The sequence below is a fragment of the Microtus oregoni genome, unplaced genomic scaffold (assembly GCF_018167655.1).
Source record: "Microtus oregoni isolate MIOR12 unplaced genomic scaffold, Mior012 000018F_ref0000195, whole genome shotgun sequence".
Lineage (NCBI taxonomy): Eukaryota > Metazoa > Chordata > Mammalia > Rodentia > Cricetidae > Microtus > Microtus oregoni.
In genome coordinates, this window is record NW_024543077.1 from 11,593,949 (window position 1) to 11,621,065 (window position 27,117).

At 36.9% G+C, this 27,117-nt stretch overlaps 1 protein-coding gene across 1 annotated transcript in view; it reads right to left on the reverse strand.

Annotated features, from left to right (window-relative positions):
- Positions 1 to 27,117, reverse strand: part of LOC121459013 (semaphorin-3A) — a 307,174-nt gene that overhangs the window by 56,364 nt on the left and 223,693 nt on the right. The window contains exon 8 of the mRNA XM_041668475.1: positions 21,111 to 21,230. Coding sequence (XP_041524409.1) covers positions 21,111 to 21,230 — 120 coding nt within the window. The remainder of the gene's footprint in view (positions 1 to 21,110; positions 21,231 to 27,117) is intronic.

The window sequence follows — 27,117 nt, forward strand, 5'->3', positions numbered from 1 at the left end:
CAGGACTGCACGGGCATCCTTGTCCATATGGAAATGGACAAGACACATGGCTAGGAGACTCAAGACTTCATTTACAGGGTTGGACCTTCAATAAATAGGTTCTTAGACACATCAAGTCCACATGGACCATAGTACCAATGGATGACTGGTTGTCAAAAACTAATTTATATAGTGTGCAACCAGCCTTGTATCGTGTGTTTTAAGTTATATTTGATGAAAGTAAAGTTACATATGTGTGTCTAAAACTTGTGAAGGATTAAAAATTACTTTGGCATCAAATAAAATAGAAGAATTTTGAGGAAGAAAATAATTTGGACTGTACTGTGCTCTGGGTGAAGTGCTCCCATTCCACTGTGCTCTGGGTGAAGTGCTCCCACTCCACTGTGCCCTGGGTGAAGTGCTCCCACTCCACTGTGCCCTGGGTGAAGTGCTCCCACTCCACTGTGCTCTGGGTGAAGTGCTCCCACTCCACTGTGCTCTGGGTGAAGTGCTCCCACTCCACTGTGCCCTGGGTGAAGTGCTCCCACTCCACTGTGCCCTGGGTGAAGTGCTCCCACTCCACTGTGCCTTGGGTGAAGTGCTCCTACCCCACTGTGCCCTGGGTGAAATGCTCCCACTACACTCTGCCCTGGGTGATATGCTATTTCCCTTTCTCCACAGGCATTTGGGATATTTAATTAACCCAATTTCCTAGGCTGTTCCACTATGACTTAGCACAACTGTCAACTGCACTTGCCTATATGCATGGGGTTATTTATTTAAAACTAGTTCACTCTCCTTCCCTCCCTCCAACCTGCTCCTCCTGGGCAGCTCGCCAATAATGCATCACCATAACCCTCAGAAGCCTGCTGAAATGCCAGTGTCTCCTTTGTCGTGACTGCCATCTTATTATCAATTTAAATTTGAAAGGACTTCTAAAGACTTTCATATCTATTTTTGTGTCTTAATTTTTCTCCATACATTTTTGTTACTCTATCAATGTTGTTTTTGTAATGTTTTTATTCTGATAAAAACAATTTTTATCAGAATGAGAAGCATTATCCCACACATTGAAAATACTTCACCATTATTTAATGCATTTATACCCACTCTATGTTAATATCACCCTTGATACAATTTTTGGTAGGACATTAATATTACCTGGCACGTCAAAAAATTCAATCACATAATTTTCACAAAGCCATATTATTTATCAAAACTACGAGCAGCATATTTTAAGTGTGGATACCTCACTGCATGTGAATTTTATCTCAAAAAAATGTAGAAGTACTGAAACCTATGTTGACTGCATTTTAAAAAGGGAAGGCTATTAATGAATGGAGTTTAGGGGATGCATAGATAGAGGACACCAAATAAACTCCAAATCTGTAGAAAGTACAGGTAGAGTCCTAAGTTTTGCTAAAGTAAAATTCTTTTGATTTTTCTACCTGTCATTCTTACACTGAAACGTTAGAAAAAAGTTACATGATTCTTAAGACAAAAAGATTTCTTTTTCAATTTTCAGCCTAAGTGAATTTATGACATATAAGGATTAAGGCAAAATTAAATAGACTGAATATGCAAATGAATCCTCATGAGTATTCAACAAAACAACTTAATTTAATCTTCTATATTTATTGTTTTATTCAGATTTTTTTACTAGACCATAACCAGCAGATTCAAATAATGTAATTAAGCGTTTGCGCAAAGCATCACTTAAGGGGCTGAAGAGATGGCTCAGTGATTAAGAGCACTGGCTGCTCTTCCAGAGGACTAGGGTTTAATTCCTAGCACCCACGTGGCAGCTTATAAATGTCTGTAACTCCAGTTCCAGGGCATCTGAGAACTTCATGAAGACATACCTGTAGGTAAAACATCAATGAATTTAAAAAGGAAAACTTCATGCTCAATATGTGTAAGAAATGGGTTAATGTAAGATATAAGAGCTAGCTAGGAATATGCCTGAGTCTTTGGTCAAACAATGTTGTAATTAATATAAATTTTGTGTGATTATTCGGGTCTGGGTGGCCAGAAAACGAACGTGCAGTCTCCATGTACATCAAAACGATTTTGGGGTTGGGTACCGAACGTGCACCTTTACATATGATACACATTTGCTCTACCACGGAACTGTACTTCCGGCCCCCAGATAGTCCCATTTGCATAATGTGACGCGCCAGGTGCACAACTCAGCTCTCAAAAACAAATCCGTGATGCATAACATTTGTGGGGTGATTTTTTTTAAACAATAAAACTTGTAATGCTTATTTTTAATTTAAAACCTGTTAATTGACTTATTCTTGTCAGGTAGTCATAAAATTATTTTTCAATTATGGTGAATCCAGGGAATTTCAGTCGAGAGCAAGGTGGATTTCAAGAACTGTTGCAGTACTAAAATGGAAATACCTCAGTTGAGATAAACATTTAAACACTACTATTTCTGGCTTCCTACCTTACAGGTGTTTTCTTCTAAACTGTACTCTGTGCTCCTCTCCGCTCATCTTACATGGTATTTTTTTTTTTTTTTTGGCTCTAACAAGTTATAGACCAAGCAACTCTTCGACAGTTTTGGGGGGAATGACATAATTATGCTTTTAGTCCTTGTATTTTGGAGTGGGTTTTCCCAGGCTCAGAGTGTATGAGTGAAATGTAATGGCTGACATTTTCAAGAACTTTGTGTTCAACCATTCAGACAGCTGCGGTTTATAATGCCAAATACGGAGAAGTCTGATAATTTTAGACTTAATCCAGGTAGATGAACTCTGATGTTTATTGACATTTTTCTAATTCTGTGTATTTATGCCTTCTTAGCTGTGATATGTATCTATGCACTGGACCTTCAATAGATCAACTCACGCTACGGATGCTCTCATTTGTCCTTAATCATCCTTTCGGCGTTCGTGCTGTGCTTTTGAGTTATGCTGAGTATAAAGTAGTCTGTGATTAAATTAGATGGCTTAGCCATTTGATCCACTAAAGTAGAACTTCATGCAGTAAGTAATTTCTAGAAAGAAAAATTAAATTATGTCACGATGTTGTAGGCACACTCACATTCCTTTTGGGCATGAATTTTGTTTCATTTAAGGATTTCAAAGATTTAAGTCATATTTTATAACCTCCAAAATTTATATAATATTAAAATATTTTTGGGGAAATATAATCATGCTCTTATATGTGATATGAGAGATGAATAAAATAAATTGTGCTTTAAAGGCAAAATTGTGCAGTAAATGGAGTCCAAAGTCACAAAGTAAATATTTTTTTATAAACTAAAATCAAAAGTTATATTATTTGAACCTGAAAAAAGTATGTTGGCAACTCTTTACTCCTATGACAACTGAGCTTCCTATTTAGAAAGCCCCCATGATAAGAGGTAATTCAAATAATTGCACTTAGCCAATGACAATGCTAAAACCACCCCTTAAAGGAAAATTGGGAGAGTTTCCGGAAACACCTCATTTGAAATGAAAGCTTGCTCTGATTCCCTTTGCCAGAAAAGCCATCAAAGTTTAGGCAATGTGCTTGCTTGGCATCATGAAATGAGTGTGTGTGTGTGTGTGTGTGTGTGTGTGTGTGTGTGTGTGTTTGACTTACTTTTTCTAAGTTTCCATGATTAACTAAGGAACTAAGACACATACACAACCCCACCCACCTGCACACAGCACGCTCGCTTGTCAAGAAACAAATCAACACAGGAGGAGATAGAGTACAACCTTGGCTTAAATCCCACTGAGAAGGGAGGAAAATGAATGAGTGTCTCCCTTCACCGTTTTCTTCTGCCATATTTCACTCACTCCTACGACCGAGAACAGAGACCGCCAAAAGCCGAGAAGCAGCTCAGACATGCCTGCGTATCTTTACATTTGTAATAATTTCACTTGGATTAAGTCTCCCTCCATGCATTATGAACTTCAATTTCAGTTCATTATTTCTTCATATCATGATAAGAAATTCTATTTACTTTTTGTTACTGTATTCAAATCAACCAGAAAAATATCCGTGTTATCTTTAAATCTTGAACAAAACATAGCACATGTATATTTTCTTTTTCAATATTTAATTGAAGAGATTTTATATTATAGAAGCATACTTGTCATATACAAATCGTTTCATACTTAGACTCTTTGGGAGCTTATTAATATAACCATTTTTAGCTATTTTTTTGTCTGGTGCTGTCATTCTTAATATTATAGTTGCATCTAACCTGAATAACTTAAAAAATCTCTTCTTTGTCTATGCTCTGACTTCTTCCACAGTGGTATCATACAATTTTATTGATCGTATATCTACTGCATGATCCAGTGACAAACTGGTTGATAAACTGATATCATGTCCCCAAATGAACAACCAAATTATGTAGGCAAAATAAGCATTAGGTGCTACAGTAAGCCACCTGAATTACAGGCATGTATTTAATTTTTGACCATTTATTTGCTCCGGAAGTAAGTCAGGTGGCAAAACTGGCATTTGAGTCAGAGTTTCATTAATAAAGACTGCTTTCCACATCGTTCTAATAAATATTGGCTCAAACCATTCTGAATAAGTAGCCACATAAAGCGGTGTTCTCAGTGACAATGTAAAGACTGCTTCACGATGGATGGAGAAGCTATACTTTTGGTATCCACCCTTTTCCCAGGGCAGCCAGCAGTCTCTGGGTTCATTAAATATTGCGACACTTGCCGGAGACCTTACTTTCCTAAAGCATGGAGCCCATGTTTATGAAGGAGGAGTTGCCCACGAGAGAATATGGCTGGCTTCATCACATGAAATAATGATTCAGGGACCAGGAAAGATTTAGGTCATCTTGCATTTGACACAGGCTTTGGCATTTGTAATGGTTTGGGTGTTCCTAGAGCTAGAATTCAATTATCCTGATTACAACACCAGAGATGGTCCAGCATTTCTGTCATTTTCAGGTCAGAAAATATTCTCAAAAGTACCAGAAAGCCAGAATCTTATCACAAAAGTTTGACTGCATTATAATTAAGAGTTGTTACGACTTTGTTTGTAAGAGGCAATAATAGTTTTGATCCTTAAAAAAAATGACTAATTAGATGGTGAAAGAAATTGAAGGCAGCAAAGCAGACCACATATAGCACAATTGCTGAAATGATTTGATTTTGTAGAAAACAATTATTCATGCCTTGTTTAATCTCTTCAAAAACAATAATTCATTTCACACTAAGTACTCTTTGTAGTTCTGTACTTTGTACTCTTTCCTATGTTTTTGTACTATTCTTAATTATTTAAAATATATTATTACTTTCTATATTTTCATATCTTTTCATGCAAATTAAATAGTAAGGTAATTTTAGTTTTATTTATGCAATGTTGAAATGTTTGTTTATTTACATAGGGCATACCACTTTCTAAGTGAATATATTTAATAACGCATTGCATAAATGTAATTTCAGATGTAATATCATGGCACAAAAGTTTTGTTATAACCTCATATTTATATTGTGTGACTATTTATTTATTTATTTATTGGTTTTTCGAGACTGGGTTTCTCTGTGTAACAGTTCTGGCTGTCCTGGAACTCACTCTGTAGATCAAGCTGGACTCAAACTAACAGAGATCCGCCTACCTCTGCCTCCTGAGTGCTGGGATTAAAGGTGTGAGCCACCACTGTCTGGCTATGTTTATAATTCATTATATTCTTTACACTAAAACCTTTCCTAGATTTTAAAAATATTGCTACTTTTTACTACCTATTTTATTACTTAAGACATATATTCCTTGTCAAATTCTGAAGGCATTTGATAGAAGACAATTAATTCATATTTGTCTGAACATACTTGGAGGAAGATATAGGCTATCATAAAATGTATGACGATGCTTTAATTCTTGGTGGAATGCCTCAGTAGTGTGGGTCTTGAATGATTATTGCTAGAAAGTCCACCCTGTCATATTTCTGGATTCTAAAACCTTAGATATCAAATATTTTATATCGTTTATTTAATGATAAACAGTATAAAATATTTTTGTTATTTGGTTCCTTCCATTGTAACTTTTAATGTAGGATTTGAGTAGATTACATATTTTGAATTAGTAATTCTGTATAGTCTCTGAAATTCTCCCTTGAACACATTCCCTAGGAGACATATATTGCTAATTTGTCCAACTGGCATACATTTAGTTTCAATGTGTTTTTAAAGGTGAGTTTTCAGTGACTTAAGATATATACAGATAAGATAGTTCTTTGTTTTGTGAAACAGTTTAGGACAGAATGCATTAGCTTTGGCAAGCTTTTCCTTTTTCAAGAAAAGTGTGTTACTTTACTATTTATTAAAAAAAATTATGTAACTTAATAAGTATTTCCTCTGTACTATCTTCAAAAATATCAGGACTTTGCATGTTATAATATATTAATAAATCATATGACATTAAAGTTTATATTTAAAATTACAACAAATAATATTAAGAAATCAAACTGAGGCTCCAAGTCCAGTAGCAATGGCCTCATTCTTTACCACTCAGAAGAGGCTATTCCGCCGTCTCAAAGGTTATGCTATTTTTATTACTTCAGGCACTCTTTAAAGACTTGGGAGGAGAGGGAAATCTCAGAAGAAACCAGGTGAAAGTTAATAAATATTATCCTATAGAGGATTCCTACCGACATCAGTTTAATTATTTCTCCAAGCAGATCCGACTTATAAAATATCAGCAAACTTAATTGCTAAGACTTTCACCACACAGTGTGATGGCATGGCATGCAAGAGTATGAACTAAATGACGGGTTTAATCTTATAATTGCCACTGATGTGGATGAATTTCTAGTCTTTGTTCGGTGAAGATATCCCACCAGCTCTATGTCCGTTCCTGTTCAGATTTCTAACAGAGACGTGTGTTTCCCAAACCTGATACATCATTTATTTGTTTTAAAGAAATAAGAGTTCCTATCACTATATTCTGTTGCTACAAGGAATATTACTTAACATCTTTAATACGGATTAAACATAATTTAAATTTGCTTTTTAATCGACTTATTTTTACATTCATCCCTGAAAAAGATGTTGAAAATGTCTGTAATTATTATTTTTGATCAATACTATATTGCATTTTATAATACTATCTCATATTAATTATAATAAATTCATAGGGAATATGACAAAAATGCAATGTAGACATTAGCTGGTTAAAGGTGATAATGAAAAATAAAATTCTCTACTTTCAAAAATAATAATTTGTAAGATATTACTGACACTAATATAAGAAGTTAGATATTAAAGAAAACAAAAGACAGAAAAAATGGCATAAATACATCATTCAGATTTATACAACAAGTCCCTAAATACTGGGAAATGACTCCATGTTCTGATTCTTTAATGAGAAAAACTCCTAATAACCATTGGTATGTAAAAACTTGATAATAAAAGCTACCAATTAGTATAGAACAGTTCTAAATCCAATAATCATGCCTAGTCTCCTATGATTATGAAGTTTTAAGGAATGAAATCCTTTAGTATATTAAGTTTTCTTCATCCCTTAATAAACACTCAGTTTAATACAACAATTGAAACTGTGCAGCTAATGAAACACTTATATACTTAGAACGTTCTCTGTGTGAACAGCTACCAGTGTTGGCTCTAGTTCACTCATTTTGGTTGTGTCTGTTGATTTTAAGGCCTAGACACAGAAAGGACTCAATTTACTGTCACAGTGAAGGTGCCAATTGTTGATCACATGAGTGGGAAGAAATGACGTGTTCCACTTTCCTCCATTTCCAGCCCTTTCGTTCTATTAAGCAATACTTTGCTGTGTTACATTTTTTGCTCTGGCTTCCATTAGGGTTTTTTTTTATGATCAGAATTGTTTACCAGTGAAATAATTTCTTCTAAAATATATAATCACATTACCTTCAATTTCACTGATTCTAGCTGATTCCCATATTTTTTCTTTAATCTTAAACCAATTTACAGTTTCTCCCCATCTGAAGCTATCTCTTACACACTTTGAAAGAATAGTTGGACACGTGTGTACCTTGTGCATAGCCGCATGCCCTTGCACTATATGATGGTTAAACTTTAGTCTGATGTTCACTTGAGAACCTGAAAATCAAATGATAATGAAATTGTTTCATTAGGAAGTAAATCTCCTTTACTTTATGGGCCATCTTTGTCTTTTAGGTATAAAGGCCTTTTGGAAGCACATGCCTATGACCTCAAATAGGTGTTAAGTACTTCTAGGGTTCTTCACTTTCTGTGTATGTTATCCTGGAAGGCTGGGTTTCGCCTACTCAGCTTTGCTTCTTCTTATAGCCTTAGTCCCTTGTGTGTGCACACTGCACGCAGAAAACATAGGTCCCCCAGAGTAGCAAACTGGTGCCTAAAAATATGGAGATTCACTTATAACAAATCAATTTTATAACATATTTGTAACATTAATAACAACTAAGGGAATAAGTAGACATTTTAGAACAATACAGAAAAAAACAATAGTGAAAGGAATTGAGGAAAATTGCCTATTCTAATAATTAAGGTAATAAACCTATTGATATACTGCTAACCAGAAATACTGTTGAAGGGTTTCAAGAAACTGAAGATACTCATTAAAAATTGATAAACAGTAATTGAAATGGATAGGTTAATCACTGCCAAAATATCTGTTCTTAACTTCCTATTAATAATGCAATTCTTTTACCTCTCAAATATCATATTACATAGTATCGTAATTGTTTTTTACTGACAACCATATGGCCAGTTATAAAATGACAATCTCAGTAGCCTTGGGAATTAAGACATGCCCCAATAAAATTTCACTGTCTCTGTGGAAAAATCCTTAAGTGTGTATGGAGCCTAACATACATTACAAATCTAGAGGTTAAATCTTCAGAAGATTTTATATCATAGTTCACTGGTATTTATTTCAACTTTTGAGAATGTACATTTTGTTATGATGATATGTTTCTTATAGTTAGTTGTATAAGAAGTAAATGTTATTAGGAAATTGCTCTGATCTATTAGGCCTTATTATTTCTTAACCTCTCTCATTCTCTTTCTTCATTCTTTTTGCTTTGTTTTGGCTTTGGTTATAGATTGTTTTTTCAATATAGCATTGGGATGTCCTTTAGAAACTTTTTTCAATCCAATAAAAAATGGAGTACAGATCTAAACAGAGAACTCTCAACAGATGATTCTAAAGTGGCTGAAAGACACTTAAGGAAATGCTCAGTATCCTTAGTCATCAGAGATATGCGAATCAAAACAACTCTGAGATTCTATCTTACACCTGTAAGAATGGCCAAGATCAAAAACACTGATGACAACTTATGCTGGATAGGTTGTGGAGTAAAGGGAACACTTCTGCATTGCTGGTGGGAGTGCAAGCTGGTTCAGCTCCTTTGGATGTCAGTGTGGTGATTTCTCAGAAAATTAGAAAATAACCTTCCTCAAGACCCAGCAATACCACTTTTGGGTATTCAAAGGATGCTCAATCATACCACAAGGACATGTGCTCAACTATGTTAATAGCAGCATTGTTTGTCATAGTCAGAAACTGGAAACAACCTAAATGCCCCTTGACCAAAGAATGGATAAGGAAAATGTGGTACATTTACACAATGGGGTACTACACAATGGAAAAAAAATAATGACATCTTGAAATTTGTAGGCAAATGGATGGATCTAGAAAACATCATATTCAGTGAGGTAACCCAGATCCAGATTGACAGTTATCGTATGTACTCACTCATAAGTGGTTTTAAAACATAAAGCAATGAAAAACGGTTTACAAATCACAATCCCGGAAAACCTAGACAACAATGAGGACCCTAAGAAAGACATACATAGATCTAATTTACATGGAAAGTAGAAAAAGACAAGATCTCCTGAGTATATTGAGAGCATGGGTACCATGGGAGAGGGTTGAAGGGGAGGGGAAAAGCAGGAAGGGGAGCAGAGAAAAATGTAGGACTTAATAAAATCAATAAAAGAGAAAAGAAACTATTTTTCTCTTATGCTTCCACATCCTAGAGAACATTTAATTATCCCATGTTATTGGAAGAGTACTGACTTACCAGTTTCTATCACTATGTTAAAAGTTATCTCAGTGATAGATAGCCTGCATACCAATCATTTGGCCTTGGGTTCAATCCCAACACCAGAAGAAAAAAAAATATCAGAAGAACATTTCTTTTGTTGTCAGTATCAGAATATCCTTTAGTAAGTGGACTTAATAACACTTTAAATGTAGAATATTCTTTTAAGAAAAAAAATGACTTGGCAACTTATGTCTCATTTTTAGACAGGGCCAATAAACAAATGGAGCAGCAGGAAATTTTATATAAAACCTAGATGATAAAATCACTAACAAGGACCACTGCAGTCTAAATCTGCCATTCTTCCGTGACATGGCTTATTTGCCTTTTGATTTTTCTGATGAGCATCACTACAAATGATGAAAATGTACTACATAGAATACAGCAAACTGACATTGCAATATACAGAATACAGCATCCTGACAGTGTTCTACACAGAATACAGCATCCTGACAATGCAATACACAGAATACAGTATCCTGACAATGCACTACACAGAATACAGCATCCTGACAACGCAGTACACAGAATACAGCATCCTGACAGTGCCCTATACAGAATACAGCATCCTAACAATGCACTACACAGAATACAGTATCCTGAAAATGCACTACACAGAATACAGCATCCTGACAATGCAGTACACAGAATACAGCATCCTGACAGTGTCTTACACAGAATACAGCATCCTGACAATGTACTACACAGAATACAGCATCCTGACAGTGTCCTACACAGAATACAGCATCCTCACAATGTTTCCTTTGCTGTATCCCTTACGCCAGACAATGTCCAGTGCCCTACACATGGGCATTACCAATACCTGAACAAAGAAGGAAATAAAAGCTGGCACTAATATTGAAATAAGTAGTAAAATTTCAGTGTTTACGAGTTCTGGTTATGTAATTGTCTGAGGCTCTCGCAAGACAATTATACTATACTTTTAATTGTTTACCTGCCCATTGCTTTATTAAAGTGGCCTTTATTCACCTTTACATCAACTCTGAAAGGTGTGATATTATATTTTACCTTGACTCTTTAAAGGGAAATAAAGAGGAATAAAATAACAGGAAGACCATACAGTAGGCTTTTCTTGACAGCACTATTTTGCTCGTATATTGATTTTTCCCCAGTTAAAATATTTGATATGGTGACAGCAAAAACATAACAGTAACTGATCAGATTATAATGTAATTGATCAATTATCTTGTTGATCCATCCTAACCTTGTAAAATATTCAATAATGGGAATTGTTATTGTAATTAGATTTTCCTTTAATTTAGTCAAAGTAAGGTTTTGTGATAATCAGCATGTTTTATTTTCAATCTTCAGAATTCATCCACACCAATATACTTCTACACACACACACACACACACACACACACACAGAGAGAGAGAGAGAGAGAGAGAGAGAGAGAGAGAGAGAGGGGGAGAGGGAGAATAGAACTAGCTAAGAAGACCAGGCAGGCTCCTAACTCAGAACCAAGAATTCTACATGCCTTGAAGGTGTTAGAATTAAGGGCTTGGGCCACCAAGCCCTTTGTGTATTCATTGTCATGCGTTGTGTGTTCTGTCTTTTAGCAGATATGTATAACGTGTTTGTTTTTTTTTTTTTTCTTACTGTGGTTGCTCTACCTTCATGGAAGTTTGACTTCAGCTTGATATCAGCCTTGGAACTGCTTAACTTTTAGATAAATGACACAAAAGTTCACTGATGTCCAAATGGGTCATACAACAGCACACAAGCTGGAAACAAAACTGCATAATTTAAATAGTATTATATGGTAAGCTAAAGAGGCTGTGTGCAACCCAAGAGAAAACTTAACTTGCTGTCACTAATTTTGTACACATTCTTGTCAGAATTTTATGAATATATAAAAGGAGCAGCTCTCTTTGATGTGGAAGCCCTAGAATCCTTTATAATTAGTCATTAAATGAACAAAAAAGTGTGTTTGGCTTACATGAATGTAGACAAATTTATACACATATTGAAGAGGCACAGTTTTGATGGATCCCTTATGTTGTCAGCCTACACTAAACCCCCAAACAGTTATGATTTAACAAATCATCATGCTAAATAATGAAGACTATGCTTCTAATGAAGAACACTGTGCTCTTTTAATTTATTAAATTACTCTATGAAGCTATAACTCTTATTCAGGGGGATATCTTTGTTTTTAATACATTATAAATAATCATAATATCAAGCATATGCAATTTCAAATGCAACACATATGTCTGATACAAAAGCTCCATGGGATAATCAGTGTATTGCTTAGAACTTGGGAGGAAAAAGCCTTGTCTAATTCATTTACTCAGATGGCTACTCCCACATTATATGTTGAACTGTCCCTTGTAAGAACACCTAACATACACAAACATTCCTTAGCCGTCTTGGCAGGAAAGCAACTTCAAGGTCTTTTCCTTGGGAGGTAAAGAGTGGTCAGTTGATTTTCATCAGAATGGTCGGCGTCATTAAAATAAATCTTACAGACTCAGCCTGAGGAAGTGGTTTAAGTCACTTCCTCTGTTTTCCTTAAAACACGCAGTTCACGGCGAAGCCTGAACACATTCGAAATGGCTTGTTGTATGTAGATATTTTTTAGTCCACAAAATGTTCCCAAGTTTGCCGAAACCAACTAACATTAACTGAATTTTGTTGTTTTTATTTGTGTTTGGTGACTATAGTTACTTGTCCAAATGCATTATGTAAATTAACTCATCCACGACCTCCATGTTATAGAAACGAGGGACCTTCGTGTTGCTTGTTTTAAAGTGGAAGGGGCATTTGAGCATAGTTTATGCCTAACTTGCTCATCTATGGCACAAATAAAACAGTATCTTGAGAAGCTCTTGGTATCTTACCAACACTCCAAGGCTTCTGGATGGCTCTTTCCTTGTGGAAAAATTTAAAAGCTAAGCTATGTGGAAGCAGAAAAGATGGTTTCCCTAGAGTTATCAGACCATCACTGTCTTCTCATATTAGACTATGTTAAAACACTAATGGGGCAGTTAAGTAGTGAGCACTGCAAACACTAGAATTAAAATTAAGAGAAAAATTTCTGAAGTTTACCCTTTGTTATTTTTTGAAGAATTACCTGATAATGTTGTCAAATACACTATGATTTTATTGTTTATTTTTAAGGCAAAATATTCGCTGTTCTCTAACATGTTTGTTGCTGCATATCGCAAAAGTGTTATCAAATAAAACAAAATGGCTGGAGAGATCCGGAAAAGCAATGATATCTGAGACTGTCTTCGGTTCTGAGGGGTGCAGAGACTATCAGCAGTAGTGTGTTACTGCAGCATATCCGTGAACCACATTCTTCTCTGGGTACCCACATAGACTATTTTACCTAGAAAACAACATGGAATATTGCTAAACCATATATATATATATATATATATATATATATATATATATATTATATTACGTACATAGAAGACAGAGCAAATTCTTCCCATATTCCTATAGGGAATTAGTGGGGCTCTGACGTATACTGGTAAAGTTTGCTGCAGGCTCAAGAGGCAGCTTCATTAAAGAGGTTCCTATTTCATGCACCCAGAGCTATGCAGCTGGATGATAGGCCTTGTGGTAAAGACAAACGTGCCATTAAGTGTTCCCAGGAATCACAGTGGAGTGTTTAAAACCCACCGGGAGAGTCGTAACGTTAAAAATAAAAATCAACCAAAAATAGCAAAGTTGACTACCACCAACTCTATTTGAGTTGGTTATGGTAATGTTTAATGATAAAGAGGCCCTAGAATTACAGGAGAGAGGACCTGGCAGACAGGAAACCTAGATGTGTTTTTAAATTAAGCCATAACTTTTGAATGGGAAAGCATTAAAATAGCTATCAGATAGCATGGTATTTAGGGAGACACTTATAATTCCTCTTAGGAGAAAGAAGTTATATATGGTTTAAAATGATAGGGAAATCATAAAAAAATACATTTTTATTAAAATAAAATTTAATTATCAGGCATTTTATTTAGAACATTTGCCTATAAGATTTTTCATGCCCATACTATTTGTGGGCATAATTGTCTGGACTAAAATGAATAAAAATAAATGCATAATATATATCTTTTGAGTCAATATTTATTTGCCTTATTTCTTTGATTAAATTTTATAAGACACCTATTGGTCAAATAATAGTAGGGAAAGTGCATCTTTTATCAACCTTGAAAAGCAGGTTCTTTTATAGCTTTTTTCATTGACATATCATCGGGTCACCTGGATTCTCATAAATCCCTTCTACTTTGAATCTCCTGAACTCTTAAGTCATTTGTGTAAAGCCTATACACAATATTCAACCATGTTGTAAAGTTATTCCTCGTACTCACGATGATTAGAGTGTAACTATTAACTGTATCTTATGAAACGGTCCACGCCATAAAGATTCAATGGCATCAATTTCCCTGCTTCAGCTCTCTCTGGCTACGATCCGCTAATCCCCCAGGCTCATCATACTTAACCTTTGCCGAGCCTTCTCAGAAGGGAATTTGTTTCACCTCATTCAGGGCTTCAATAGCTGAGCAAGCCACACGCAAGTGTGCACTGGTCTTTTACCCTCCGCACACTAATCTGATTGTTTTTCCACTCTACAAAGCCCGGGTCAACAATCAGGCTGCCGCCAGAAACTAATCAATTTGCAAGCGGGCTTCTGTCCTCACAGAGGGAAAGCTTTCAGAGCCATGTCAGGGAGGCCAAGTGCGCCATGGTTACAGGCATTGTCATGGCGTCTCCTTTGCTGGGTAAAGCTCTTGCTTTTGCCTCTGCACAGAGGACCCAGATTACAGAGTCAGCAGTAAATCCCTATTGAGGCCCACCAGGCTCCGAATGCGGTGAAGAGGAAGAGGAAATTGGGACAGACAGGAGCAGTATTCATCAAACTGAGGCTAAATCAAGAGGGAGAGAAATGGGGGGGGGGGGATGAGCGAGAAAAGAAAATGGGCTTCGAAGAATTTTCTAAGCTATTACCTCATCTTATTTCAAGCAATTTTAATTAAAAATCTCAGTATATTCCATAAACATAACACTGCTTACCTTTTCTGTTCTTATTATTCTATTAGCACGTCAAGAAGTGATTCAAAACAGCATTACGTCAAATTTGAGAACAGTAATTTTTAGAGCATCATTCAAAATCTTAAAATGGCATATTTTAAATGTTTTATTTGGGTAAGTTTTATAAAGAAAATACATTTTCTACCATACTCATGATAATGTGTTAAGCTTTATTGCAAATAACTCTTCACCCTTATTGATTTATTCAAGCACAATTGCTTCAAAGTAACAAATTTCTTATACTAATGTAGTTTGGGTGATGGGGGCTGGGTGACGTTGCTATTTGGTAAGTTTTAGTTCTTTAAGAGAAAATCATCTTCAGTGATTTTTGGTAAATTTATCATCCTTTAAATACTAGAACAATTCTATAGTGCATAGTTATTTATTAAACAGATTACATTATTGTGAAAAATCTATTATTTATTAGATACATTTTCTGGTAATCAATTCTTCAGACTATGCAATAGGTGATTATGAGGCACAAATATTACTAATTATTTAAGTTTAATAATAATGTATGAAAAATGCGTCATTTTTCTTTCTGATATTGCACACTCTCACCCCAACAATGCCAACTAAATTTATGACAGCAATTCTCTGCAGATGTAAATCAGAAGCTAAAAGGACTGGAATCTTTGCTACTATATTCATGCCAATTTCAGTTGTTTAAAAGGCTTTAAGAAGATTTTGCTGTCTCTGTAATACTTGGTTTTTGTTTTGGTTTGATTTTTGTTTTTTTGAGGCAGGGTTCCTCCTTAGCTTTGGAACCTATCCTGGAACTAGCTCTTGTAGATTAGATTGACGTCGAACTCACAGAGATCCACCTGCCTCTGCTTCCTGAGTGCCAGGATTAAAGGCATACACCACCATTACCAAGCTGTCTCTGTAATACTTTAAAGTAAATTTTTAAATTAAATTATTTTCCCCTTTCTCTTTCTTCCCAACCCTTTCCAGGTATCCAGTCACCCCCACCCCAACCCCTGCATCTCTTCCAAATTTATGGCCTCTGGCTTCTTTTTTAAAACTTATATACATACAAATATATCAATGTATGTGGGTATTTCTAAATATAAAAATACTATCCGCTCAGTTGGAGTAATAACAATGTTATTTGTTTGTATGCATTTAGGACTAGCTCATATCCCAAACTGAGTCCGAGGAACAGGATGTCTCTATGAGATTGCATCTCCTAAACATGTCAGGGAAGCTACATCCATAAAGTCTCAACAACATGAGTGCCTAAACAATAGCTCCACAAGCCCTACACCAACAGGCATGCAGCCATAAAAGAGGAAGCTCCCACAGCTAGGCAAAGAATTAAGGTAATATTCCTCAGGGAAGTGTCCTCAAATTGGTTGTCTGTTTTGTTTTGTTTGTTTGTTTTTGATTCTGTTTGTTTTTGTTTGTTTGTTTTAACTACATGAATGCTCAGCTTCTGGAAGCGGTCCTAATGCAGAGGCTTTCCAAGGGTCAGAGAAATATATTCGTTTACTCAGGCCACTGAAATAACACAAAATGAAATCATGAAAAATTCTGAGATTATATAAAATCGGTTCTTCACTTCTTTACTTATTAAAGAACAATGCAATTGGACCTCTGACATGGTTTATGTCTTTAACCATGTTAGAATTAAAACTGTTTATTAAAAGTGTTTCACAGGCGATTCAAGACTGGGTCTCTGGTTCCAATATTAATCTGTGCTCTTGTCGTTTATTTGAAGTCATGTTTCTTGGTTTTATTTTTCTAAGAATGCATCCTGTGGAGAAACTCGAATCTTTCGAGAATGTGCAATATCCTAGAACATGACCACAGAGGAAGTTGTGCTGATTCCAATGAGGGCAGGCCATCCTGGAATGGCTCTGAGAGGAAGTCAATGATGACTTGCATACCATTTCAATTACAGAGAAAGAAAAAAGGGAGAAGGAAAACAAGCGGGCAGTTTATCCACAGGCACGATCCTTTTAGGAAATCCCACTAAAAGAAAACAGGTCTTCCTGCAATGAATGGGAAAGCCCCACACTCTGGGCATGTAATTAGGTCTGTTTGTGTTCACCAGGCCTTGGATCTCTCAAGGATCCCTGTGGTTTCATTGTACCGAAGCCAGGACCAGGTTGCCCTTTAACCCTCACTCCAATGTAACCATTGACAGAGGGAACCCTACACATTCTCGGGCATTCCCTGGCCAAAGCAGCACGCTACAGGACAGAGCAGGCTAACGTGTAAACACCTGGGAAGGTTCAGAATCACCGTGCTTTTTATGTATGCTATCTGACTTGTTTTAAATAGTAATTATAGGAAGTCGTCCGTATTATCTTTCCATCACAGATAAAGGTCAGAGTCTAAGAGAAATGTCATTTTGAAGCTGGTGGATTTTTGTTGAAATTACACAGCATTCCACTATTAGTCAAGGACATGAACAATGTGTAAAGCAGTCTTCATCAAATAAAAATAATAATAAACTTGAGCTAGTCATCCATCTATCTGAATGAATGGCTGAAGGGTACAGTAACTAGATAGCCCACCAAATGCTAAAGAAGGATTACCCTAAGAGCAGCAGAAATTTGTTTTCTAACCACAAATATACACAGAAAAGGTTAACTTGATTTCCAAATTACTAGAAGCTGAAATTGGAATTGAAGTTTAAAACTGTACCCTATTGAGGGAGTTTATGAAGCACAAGGGGAAAGCGTGACTTTTAGAACATGTTAAACTCATGTTGCATGTACCTGACATGAGAAGTTATTTTAATCACCAGGAAACTTAAATTAGGGTTTGTCCTAAAGCATGAAGACAGCTATCATAAACTAATTTGTAAAAACATACATAGATTTCAAATATTGTGATCTTTTTTATGATTTCTTGCAGTTCTTTCTTGTTCAAACTGGACTAAAAACTTTATTGGCACTGTTAAAAAGGTGTGTTGGTTTTTAAAAGAAGCATTAAAGTAGGGAGGCTATACTTACAAAGTCATGGTAATTCAAGATAGAATACTACAGAACTGCATTTGTGTTTTTCTTCAGCGTGAGCAAACATTAAAAAACCACATAAAAGTGATTCATTTGCTCATCCAAAAGAAATGGATTAATTGGGGAAATGCATGAAGGCATGAACCCAAATTAATTCAACAGCCCTGAAGACCCCAGACAAATGTCATACCAGGCAGTACATTATATCTGGCAATAATGTTGATTCTGTGGTCTATGCTGATGCCCCAAAACACACTCATTTTTTTTTTGCAGGAATATGTCAACATTTTGTTTCCATTTTTTCCTAAAATAGTATCTGATTTCTCAAAGCCTGGGTTTCGCAGTCCTCTGGCCCTGTGTGGAAGACACCAGTAATTCCACACTCTGAGCAATCTGGTTTCTGCACCCTGTCAGATGGAACCTTTCTGTTAATTCGGGAAAAAATCAGTCCTCACATTTAGTGCTGAGAGACTGATAGCTGAATTCTCAAATGAGCCACACATTTTCAGGGCTGAAGAACAGCGTTGCGGACAATGATCTGCTTTCCCACAGTGAGAATTCTTCAGCGCCAGCTGTCAACATGTGTGTGTGTGCAGCATGAAAGCGGCTTTGGCTTGATGATTTTTTCCTTAAGGCCATGAAAATGAAACGGATACTATCCTCTCCTTTGTCCATCTTCTAATCAGATTTGCTTTCTCATGGACAGCGAGAGCCTATACGAGTGCTAGAGTTCTTGGTAGATCAAAGGCGCTTTGTTCCTGAATAAAAAACAAACATTTTCTCTCCCACACAAATATTTCCATTGGGGAACAGACTAGATAGTGATGTTAAACAGGGGTTTCCCTACTAACTTTGCACCCCCCACAAACCACTCTAGCTTTAATAACTGGTGGTGGATAATTTACAGTTCTCTTCCCGGCTCTCTCTTGAGTTTTAAACATGCCCTTTTCATCAAGGCCTCCTCATCTCCTCGGTTCCTCTCTGAGACTTCCAACTCCTCGGAGTATGTAGATATAACAATATTTCCTGTGCTGCTAACAGGGTGAAAAAATTGTATGCCTGATACCCATTTATTACTATGAAGTCATACTCGGTCACGAATGATCTTCATAATTTTCTGTATGTTAAACAACAATCAGCAACTGAAGCCTAATTTAAAGAAGTTAGTGAGAGCAAGAAGTAAGGGACACAGAGAAGTGATTGCTTTGAGAACACATAGGAAATTCTGCAGGGCTAGTTCAGCAGAGCTGGGTGAGAAGCAGGGAAAATCAGGAGTGCCTTTTGAAGAGGGTCATGGAGTAGACTTTGGAGTAAAGTTAAGTTGAAATCAGTAAACAGTGGTGAAAATTTTGTAGGTAAAGAGTCCCAGACAGACAATGAACTTAAGCATACATGAAAGAAACAGCTTGCATGGGACAATGGATCCAAGTTTCAAGTCATGGGAAGACATCTTTGCTAAAGGAAATATGAGTGCTGGATAGATGACTCAGGGTAAAGGGGCTTTCTGAGGTTGCTGCTAAGTGCGATGGCTTGGGTTTGGTTCTCATCTCTCACAGGGTGGAAGAGGAAAATCTTTCAGTAGTTTCCTGACTCCACAGAGCACACGCTGGGCATGTGCACACTCACACATATATGTACCACCCCACATACACACACACACACACACACACACACACACACTACAATAAATGGCAAAGAAAACACTAAAAGATACTAGCAATAAAATAACCAACAAAAAGTAGCAATTAAATTAAGAAATAATGGCAGGAAGACTACGTGAGACAGGTTCTGTGCCTTTGTTCCTAGCCACGAGAGAGACTAGTCCAATAGAAGCCTTGCCACAGAAGGAAAGAGATGCAGACTTGGGTGATGAGAGGCCTGTCTTATGCTCTGAGTGATCGCTCTAAAGCAAGGTGCTGATAAAACAAAATTCTTATAAAGATCCTACACTCCCCTGAAGTTTCACTGAGAGCAGAGGCAGGTGTCAATTTTTTTTGAACAGACAAATAGATATAGAGGCCATGCAGGGGCTTTGCTAGTTCTTCCCAGCGAAGGTGGAGCAGACGTTCAGAGTAAGACAGTCTGGCATCCTGCAGGAAGTCCACCATAAACTTACACTCCTTAAGGAAGAGTGCGGAACAATGCACAACTCCAAATAGGGGACATTAAGAACAGGCAACGTTAGTTTATGTGACTGAGAAAGCAGAAATACAAACTTTAAATTACATCATAAAAGCTACTCTCATAATATCATAAAGATCATTATAAACAAATACTCGATTATTGTGTGTAAGTCAATAAGAAAGAAAATAATCATCAAACTTGATAGGCAGACATATAAGGATGAATTTATAATCTAAATGACAATCTTTTTGCTTATTTAAGCTTGTGCATTCTGCACATTTTATGTAATGTTAACGTGATTTACACACTAAGAAGTGAGAACAAATTACAAAAGGCATCTACTTCTCAAGCAGTTAGACCAGTGCTTGACTTGGGGAAAACTGAGATCTCCTTATACAAAACTATACAGGATTCGGTGTATGTAGGTAGGTCTTCATTTCCTTGTCTATAAAATGAAGTAGTGGTTGTTTTTTGTTTACTTGTTTGTATGAGAGAATTAAGAGTCACGTGAAAGCTCTGAAATATAATGCACTTAGCAGGGAAAAAAGTTTTAACGTCAAGGCTTGGAATGATGCTCTCAAAGCAATGAGCAGAGAAAGATATGAAGGAAAAGAGCTACTGCCCTGAGCTTTGTTGTCGTGGCCCCAGAAGACAGTATCTTTTCCATTGCCTCCCTTCCGCGCTTTCAGCCCAGACCCTTTCTTTCCATCGCTGACTCCTGAGAACCTTCACATTTGGCACAGAGCAAATATTTCCTCCGTTTTTAATCTTCTCTTCTGTTTTCCCAATTTTCTCACACCCACGGTTGTGAGGTCATCGCCGTTATGCTAACGGCCTCCTGAATCTAGAGTAGCTGTATGTCCTGCAAAAGGAAATCTTTCCAGTGACAAATAGGTTCTGTTCCCGCGCCTGTGTCCTTGCGCATCCAACCTACCGTTGAGCCAGCGGGAGTCATGCTGCTCCGTCCTGATCGGGTGGTGGTGCCCCAGCGTCCGGAAGATAGCGAAGTCCCGGCCCATGAAGTCGGCGGCGGTTCCAGAGTATAGCTCCCCGTCTGCATTGTCACAAAAGGAAACCAAGCGTGTATTATTTAACTGAGGCAGAGCAAGAAAAGCAAAACAGGAACAATGTAATTTTCATGTTATAACGAATGCTTTTTCCATCGATATGCGGAGCTGTCTGTATTTCACCGGAGTCCTGAAAGGAGGGTCCTAGCAACGGGTCAGTGAGAAGTTGGAAAACCAGAATAAAGTCTGATTCAGAGAATTCAGCTGAACATGAAATTTTTACTATTTTCCTCATTGATGAAATTTTTAAAAAATGGAAGAGCAAAACCTTTGTTTATCACATAGTTTATCACATATGGGTAACCCTTTATGGTTTAAATAACCTTATTTTTAATTTGTTTTAGGGATACTTAAAAGTTTCAAGAACTGTTTTCCAATGGGTTCTGATGAATGAGATGTTATTATAAGAAATAATATTTTCCTTGAATTTTTTTCTTCCTTTTTTTAATTTAATTTTTACACGTACATTGGCCTGTGGTTTGCCTGTATGTGGGTACACTTTTGTTGAAGTGTGTGACGGCCTGGAGTTGACCTCAGATGATGTTACCATGGCTCTCTACTCTGCCCTTCCTGAGACATGATCTTGCTGACCCTGGAGTTAATCAATGTCAGAGAGTTTAGCTAGCTTGCTCTCTGGAGTTATCCCGACTCTGCCCACTGTGTGCAGCCATTCCCAGCGGCCTTGCAACCTCAACACTTTTTTATGTCGTTTCTGGGAAAACCAAATCTGGGGTCACAGTGGCCCTGTCGTTACTTTATCTACCTAGCCATATCATACGTTTACTTTTTAGTTTTTAGAATTCCGGTATGGAAGATGTTTCAAACTGGTATAAGGTATCATAAAGTCTGACAGTAGGCCTTCGACAAAACTAATTTTGAAGAGTAAGCAAGTTCAGAAGCCCCGGGTTGAACCATCTGAGTTCTCGATTCCATTGTTCTTGGTGTTTTGCTCCTGAAAGTATATGAACCCTCAGTCCCAGTTTAATAATGGAAGCATCATTATCAGGATGTAAAAAGAAAAGAGCAGAGACGGGAATGGAGGACAAGAAAAATTTACACCAGCTGAATGTTATTTTGCGCTTGTCAGGCAGTCTGCCTTAACTCTTTCTAATGATCTCTTTCAGTTCTGTCAACATACCCTAGAGAAAAGAATGTCGCCCCTGTTTTACATTCAGAAAGGCCAAGGTTGATGGGCTTAATAGTTAGGGTAGCCGGGGTGAAGGTTCAAATCCAAGCCTGTTTAATTCTAAGGTTATTAAGCTAAGGCATACCTTTCAATTAAATAAAGTTTGCAAAATGTATGTCTTCTGTCATTGAGACAGAAAGCACCTCAGAGTCTCTCTTCTAGATAACATATAAGCACTAAATTGCTTAGAGTTAACTGTTTTATTTACAAAGCCAAACAGTTCAAGAGATGAGATACACTTCCACAATAAAAACATTTTTTTGATTATTAGATTCTCATAATCTTTAACTTCAAAATAGTCACAAAGCAAAGAGAGATTAGAAAAACAAGCTAAATATGTGTATATCACTCATTCCCCTCTGCTACTATACTGCCATATGTAGAAATATGTAGAAATGTAGAATTGTCTGTCAGTCTTCTGGTATAAATGCTTTGGGCATATTATCACTTACATGCCATTCTTTTCAGTTTTCACAAGAACTTTGGACAAACTAGATATTCTCTAACCCAAGAACTTTGCCTTCCTGAAGTTTTGTGTTTGATTGGTTGGTTGGTTTTTTTTTTTTTTTTTTTTTTGAGACAGGGTCTCACTATGAAATCCTGACTGGCCTAGAACTCCTTCAGTAAACTAGGCTGGCCTTGAACTCACAGATCTACCTTCTCCGGACTCCAGATTGCTAGAATTCAAAGTGTGTGCCACCATGTTTAGTTTTCTGAAGAGTTTCTTGGACTTTGAGGAGTCCCTAGACATTGGAGACTAGGCAGAGAAAAAAATCACTTTAAAACTGACTATCCTTTTTATAAGTGAACTTAAAATTATTTGCTTTAGATTGCAGTGACTCTAAGTGAACAAATTATTTATCTAGACAGTAATTTATTACAAGTTTCCAATTAGATAGTGCTATTAAGACTACTCGCAAGTCATTCTGCATATGGTATCACTGGGACTCCAAAGTATTTTGTTCTTTCTTTACCTAAGGAAATGATAAGTGAAATATAACCTATGATACTGTAACATTTTGCCACACAGAAATCCAGCATTACTTTAAAGAAAATGCTCATTTATTTTAAAGGCTTTTGGAATACTTAAGGGCTTATTGATAGCTTATAATTTATCTATATTTAAGCATTTTCACATTTTCATTAAAATTATTACCTTCAACTTTAACAAGGTGGTGGCAAATACATATCACATATTTCTTTTGGTCAGTAAGATCAAGAGGGTGGTGCTTAGACTTGTGCGTGACAGATTGGAGGGATGGCTCAGCGAGTAAAGGGCAGGCTCACAACCAGAATGCCAAAGTTGCATGTGAAAACCAAGTCAGGTGAAACTGAAACTACAGATGACCTGAACAGCTTACTGTCCGCAAATCACACCCAACAAAGCCTACATCGTATACAGTAGAGAATATAAAGCCGCTGTCATTCGATTGGCCAGCTTGCTCTTAAGAGGAAATGGAATGCAGAATTACTGCTTCTGTTACAAAATGACTCAGAGGAGGATTGAGAAGCTGATAACAACCCACATCTCTGGCTCTGGGAAGGTATTTGGTTCTCTTACACGTTATCTGGGTTATATTATTTTTCTTGTTCACTGTCATGCAAGGATGAAAGAACTCAGCACCAGAGAAAGATTCCCAAGCAGAGAGTTATTTTCTTTCTATTTGCACAACAGATGGGAAGATGATTTGGACCAAGCAGAAGAGCTCAATGTTTACTGAGAAGATAATTAAATTTAGAAGTTGACTTTTGAACAAACGGGAGGTGGAGGTTTAGGTATCAGTTGTCATGGGAAATCACCTTTCACCCAAATAATACTTTTTGCACAAGCTGGTGTTAGCTTTTCTAAGCCGGATTATATCGGGTAATTATGAGGCGATACAGGGCAAGATCTCTTCTTGTCTTTCCTAATTGTTAGTAGCTGTTTCTTGCTTTTAGCCTTAGACACAATTCCCTTCTTATATTTCTATGGGAATTCTTAGCAAGGGTGATGGTTACATAGAAAATATAACAAGACATTGTTCTTATTTTGGTTGATGGTCTAGTTGGCAAAATGGCCAGCTCTTACCTCTTTGGTTGTTGTTGTTAAGCAGAAATATAGCAACAACCCCATCTGTGCCAGTTAAAACATTTGAACACTTCCGGGAAGTACTAAAGTTATGTCAAGGTTTCTAAAGTTATCCACATAATTTTACTTTACATAATATGCAATTGCTTAAAGGGCTTATTTTGGGGAACAAGTAAGTGTAACAGTGAGAGCAAAATTCGACTAATTGTATTTTTTCTCATTTTTAGGCTACTTATAAAGCCATCAAATGAATATTAATTCGTGAGCATAATGTTAATGTGTACTTTTGACACATTATTAAAAATATGAGGTGCTATAATATATGTGTGTGTGTGTCTGTTTTGAATGGCAATACTGCTGATACAAATTCTTGAGCTTACTATGTAAAATAATCCACGAGTGAAAAAACATGAACTGTGTCCACTTGTGTTAAGCTGATGGTTCAGTAACATATTCAAGGTTATGGACACTATCTAACCAGCCAGATCATAAAGAATCTATATATAGAAATGGCACGTTTTTGATGGCTCAAAACTATTACATTCTATGATGAGTATGCAGTGCTGACAGATAAAACTAAACTGTCTAGAAGGCAGCAAAGACCAAGATGGCTATTTGAGCACACATCCATTCTGTCTTAACTGTAACCTTTAAAGTCTGCCTAAGGAAAGTATAATTTACTGGGATGAATGGAAACAGCTTTGCGACCTCCGCATCCACCACGGCTGAGTTCCCGAGAACCACGCATTAAAAACAAAAGTTCACACACACTCTAGAATTTCTGTTCACAGCTCCAAATGAAGGAACAATGTGGCTTAGATCAGCTAATGTCTTGGATTACAATTCCTAAGAAGGGTGTGGCGAGGCGAAACTGAGGAGGAAAAATAAATTTCCCGATGAAATTGCAGCATTTCTGGCTCAGGTGAGGAGTGCGACATGAATGTCAGCGGATATCAAACAAACCTAAAGACCAGGCTATTACGTTGTTAACACCTTAGGTAAACTTTCCTCACAGAGAGACGGTTAATGAGAAACAGAAGAAGCCAAGCTGCTCTCTCCTGCCTTTCTGTACCCAACCCACGCTGAAGGAATGAGACCCATGGTGCAGTGGAGGGGCGCAGAGAAAGTCTGACCCTGTTCTTCCCTACAGCTGCTGTCTATATAGCAACATAGGCGTGCAGACTTTATGCCGTATGCTGTTGTCTTAATGATGATGCTTTTCTGAAGCAATGTGTTCACATGGAACACAGTTTCAAACCTAAGATTTATAAGACTCCAACTGTGCCTCCCAGCTTCCTCATAGACAACCATTAATATGCGTTTCTGTGTATTCCCCTTCATCTGCACCTCAGAAATGGACGTACACCCAAACAGCCGCTCTCGATTACATTGTGCCTTTAACTCTTGCGAGAAGCTGGCAGAATTAGCATAGTCTACTATCTTACGTATCAGGGAACTGAGGCCCAGACAGAGGCTCAAATAATATCTGCATCAATATCTAACTATTTTAGGGAATACCCTGCCTATTCTAAGACTCATTGAACGCATATTTAATGCCAGAATATATTCCCTCCTGAGTAAGGCAAAGTTCCAGCCTGAACATATATACGTGAGGGAGACCCAGACATTTGAAATAAGCCTCAGCAATATCCCTTCTTTTTGGAATATATCTAAATTATTAGTCTGCATTGCCTGGTAAATATTTCAGTGAGAAAATAAAATTGCTCTCGGGGTGGCCATTCTTTCGTATCATGAAAAAGTGAGTTACTCCTTAATTGGTGTGGGAAGTTCTAGGTTTTATTCTTATGTTCTCCTCACACCTGGTATTTATACTGAACAGGGGAGCAAATGCTATCTTTAATAAGGATATTTTAAACAAAGTTGAAAAATATGTGCAGGTGGAAGAAGAGATATTTTAAAAATAAATTCTGCAGTGCTCTTATTATTTTAAAAGATTGGCAAAGTAACTTTATTAAGGTGACTTGAAAAATTTAGAACATATAACTGGATTTTAGCCTTTTTTTTTTTTTGACAGGGTTTCTCTATGTAACAGTCCTAGCTGTCCTGGAACACGCTTCCTAGACCAGACTGATGTCGAACTCAAAAAGATCTCTCAGCCTCTGCCTCCCGAGTGCTGGGATTAGAGGCATGTGCTACCATGCTGGATTTGGGCACTTTGGGTAGCTATGCATTGGGCAAGGGAAACAAACCTATAGTCAACCTTGTAAACTTTTGGGATTTTGAAAGGAGATTTTACAAAACTTCCACAGTTTGTGTAAACTCTCTGTTGGTTTTTAACAATTAGTTTTGGTTGGAACAGCTTTATCCTGGCATTGCAAGTATGAAAAACACCTTCTGCCAAGACCACGTCACAGATGTTTTGAGTGAAGCCTTAGGTTTGGGGAACGCAGCGGCCTTAGATTTTCTCTTTTATGTGCTGAAATGAGGATGAATCCCCAAGTCATATGAGAAGACAGGACTACCATGTGGCTAACTCCTCATCCGTACATCAGCTTCTGGGCACTTCCGAGGTGGTTAATACTCTATATTCAAAAGTTTAATTGATGTAGCAAATATTTGTGTTCAAAAGACCCATAAGGCCAGTGACTATTCATGTTCA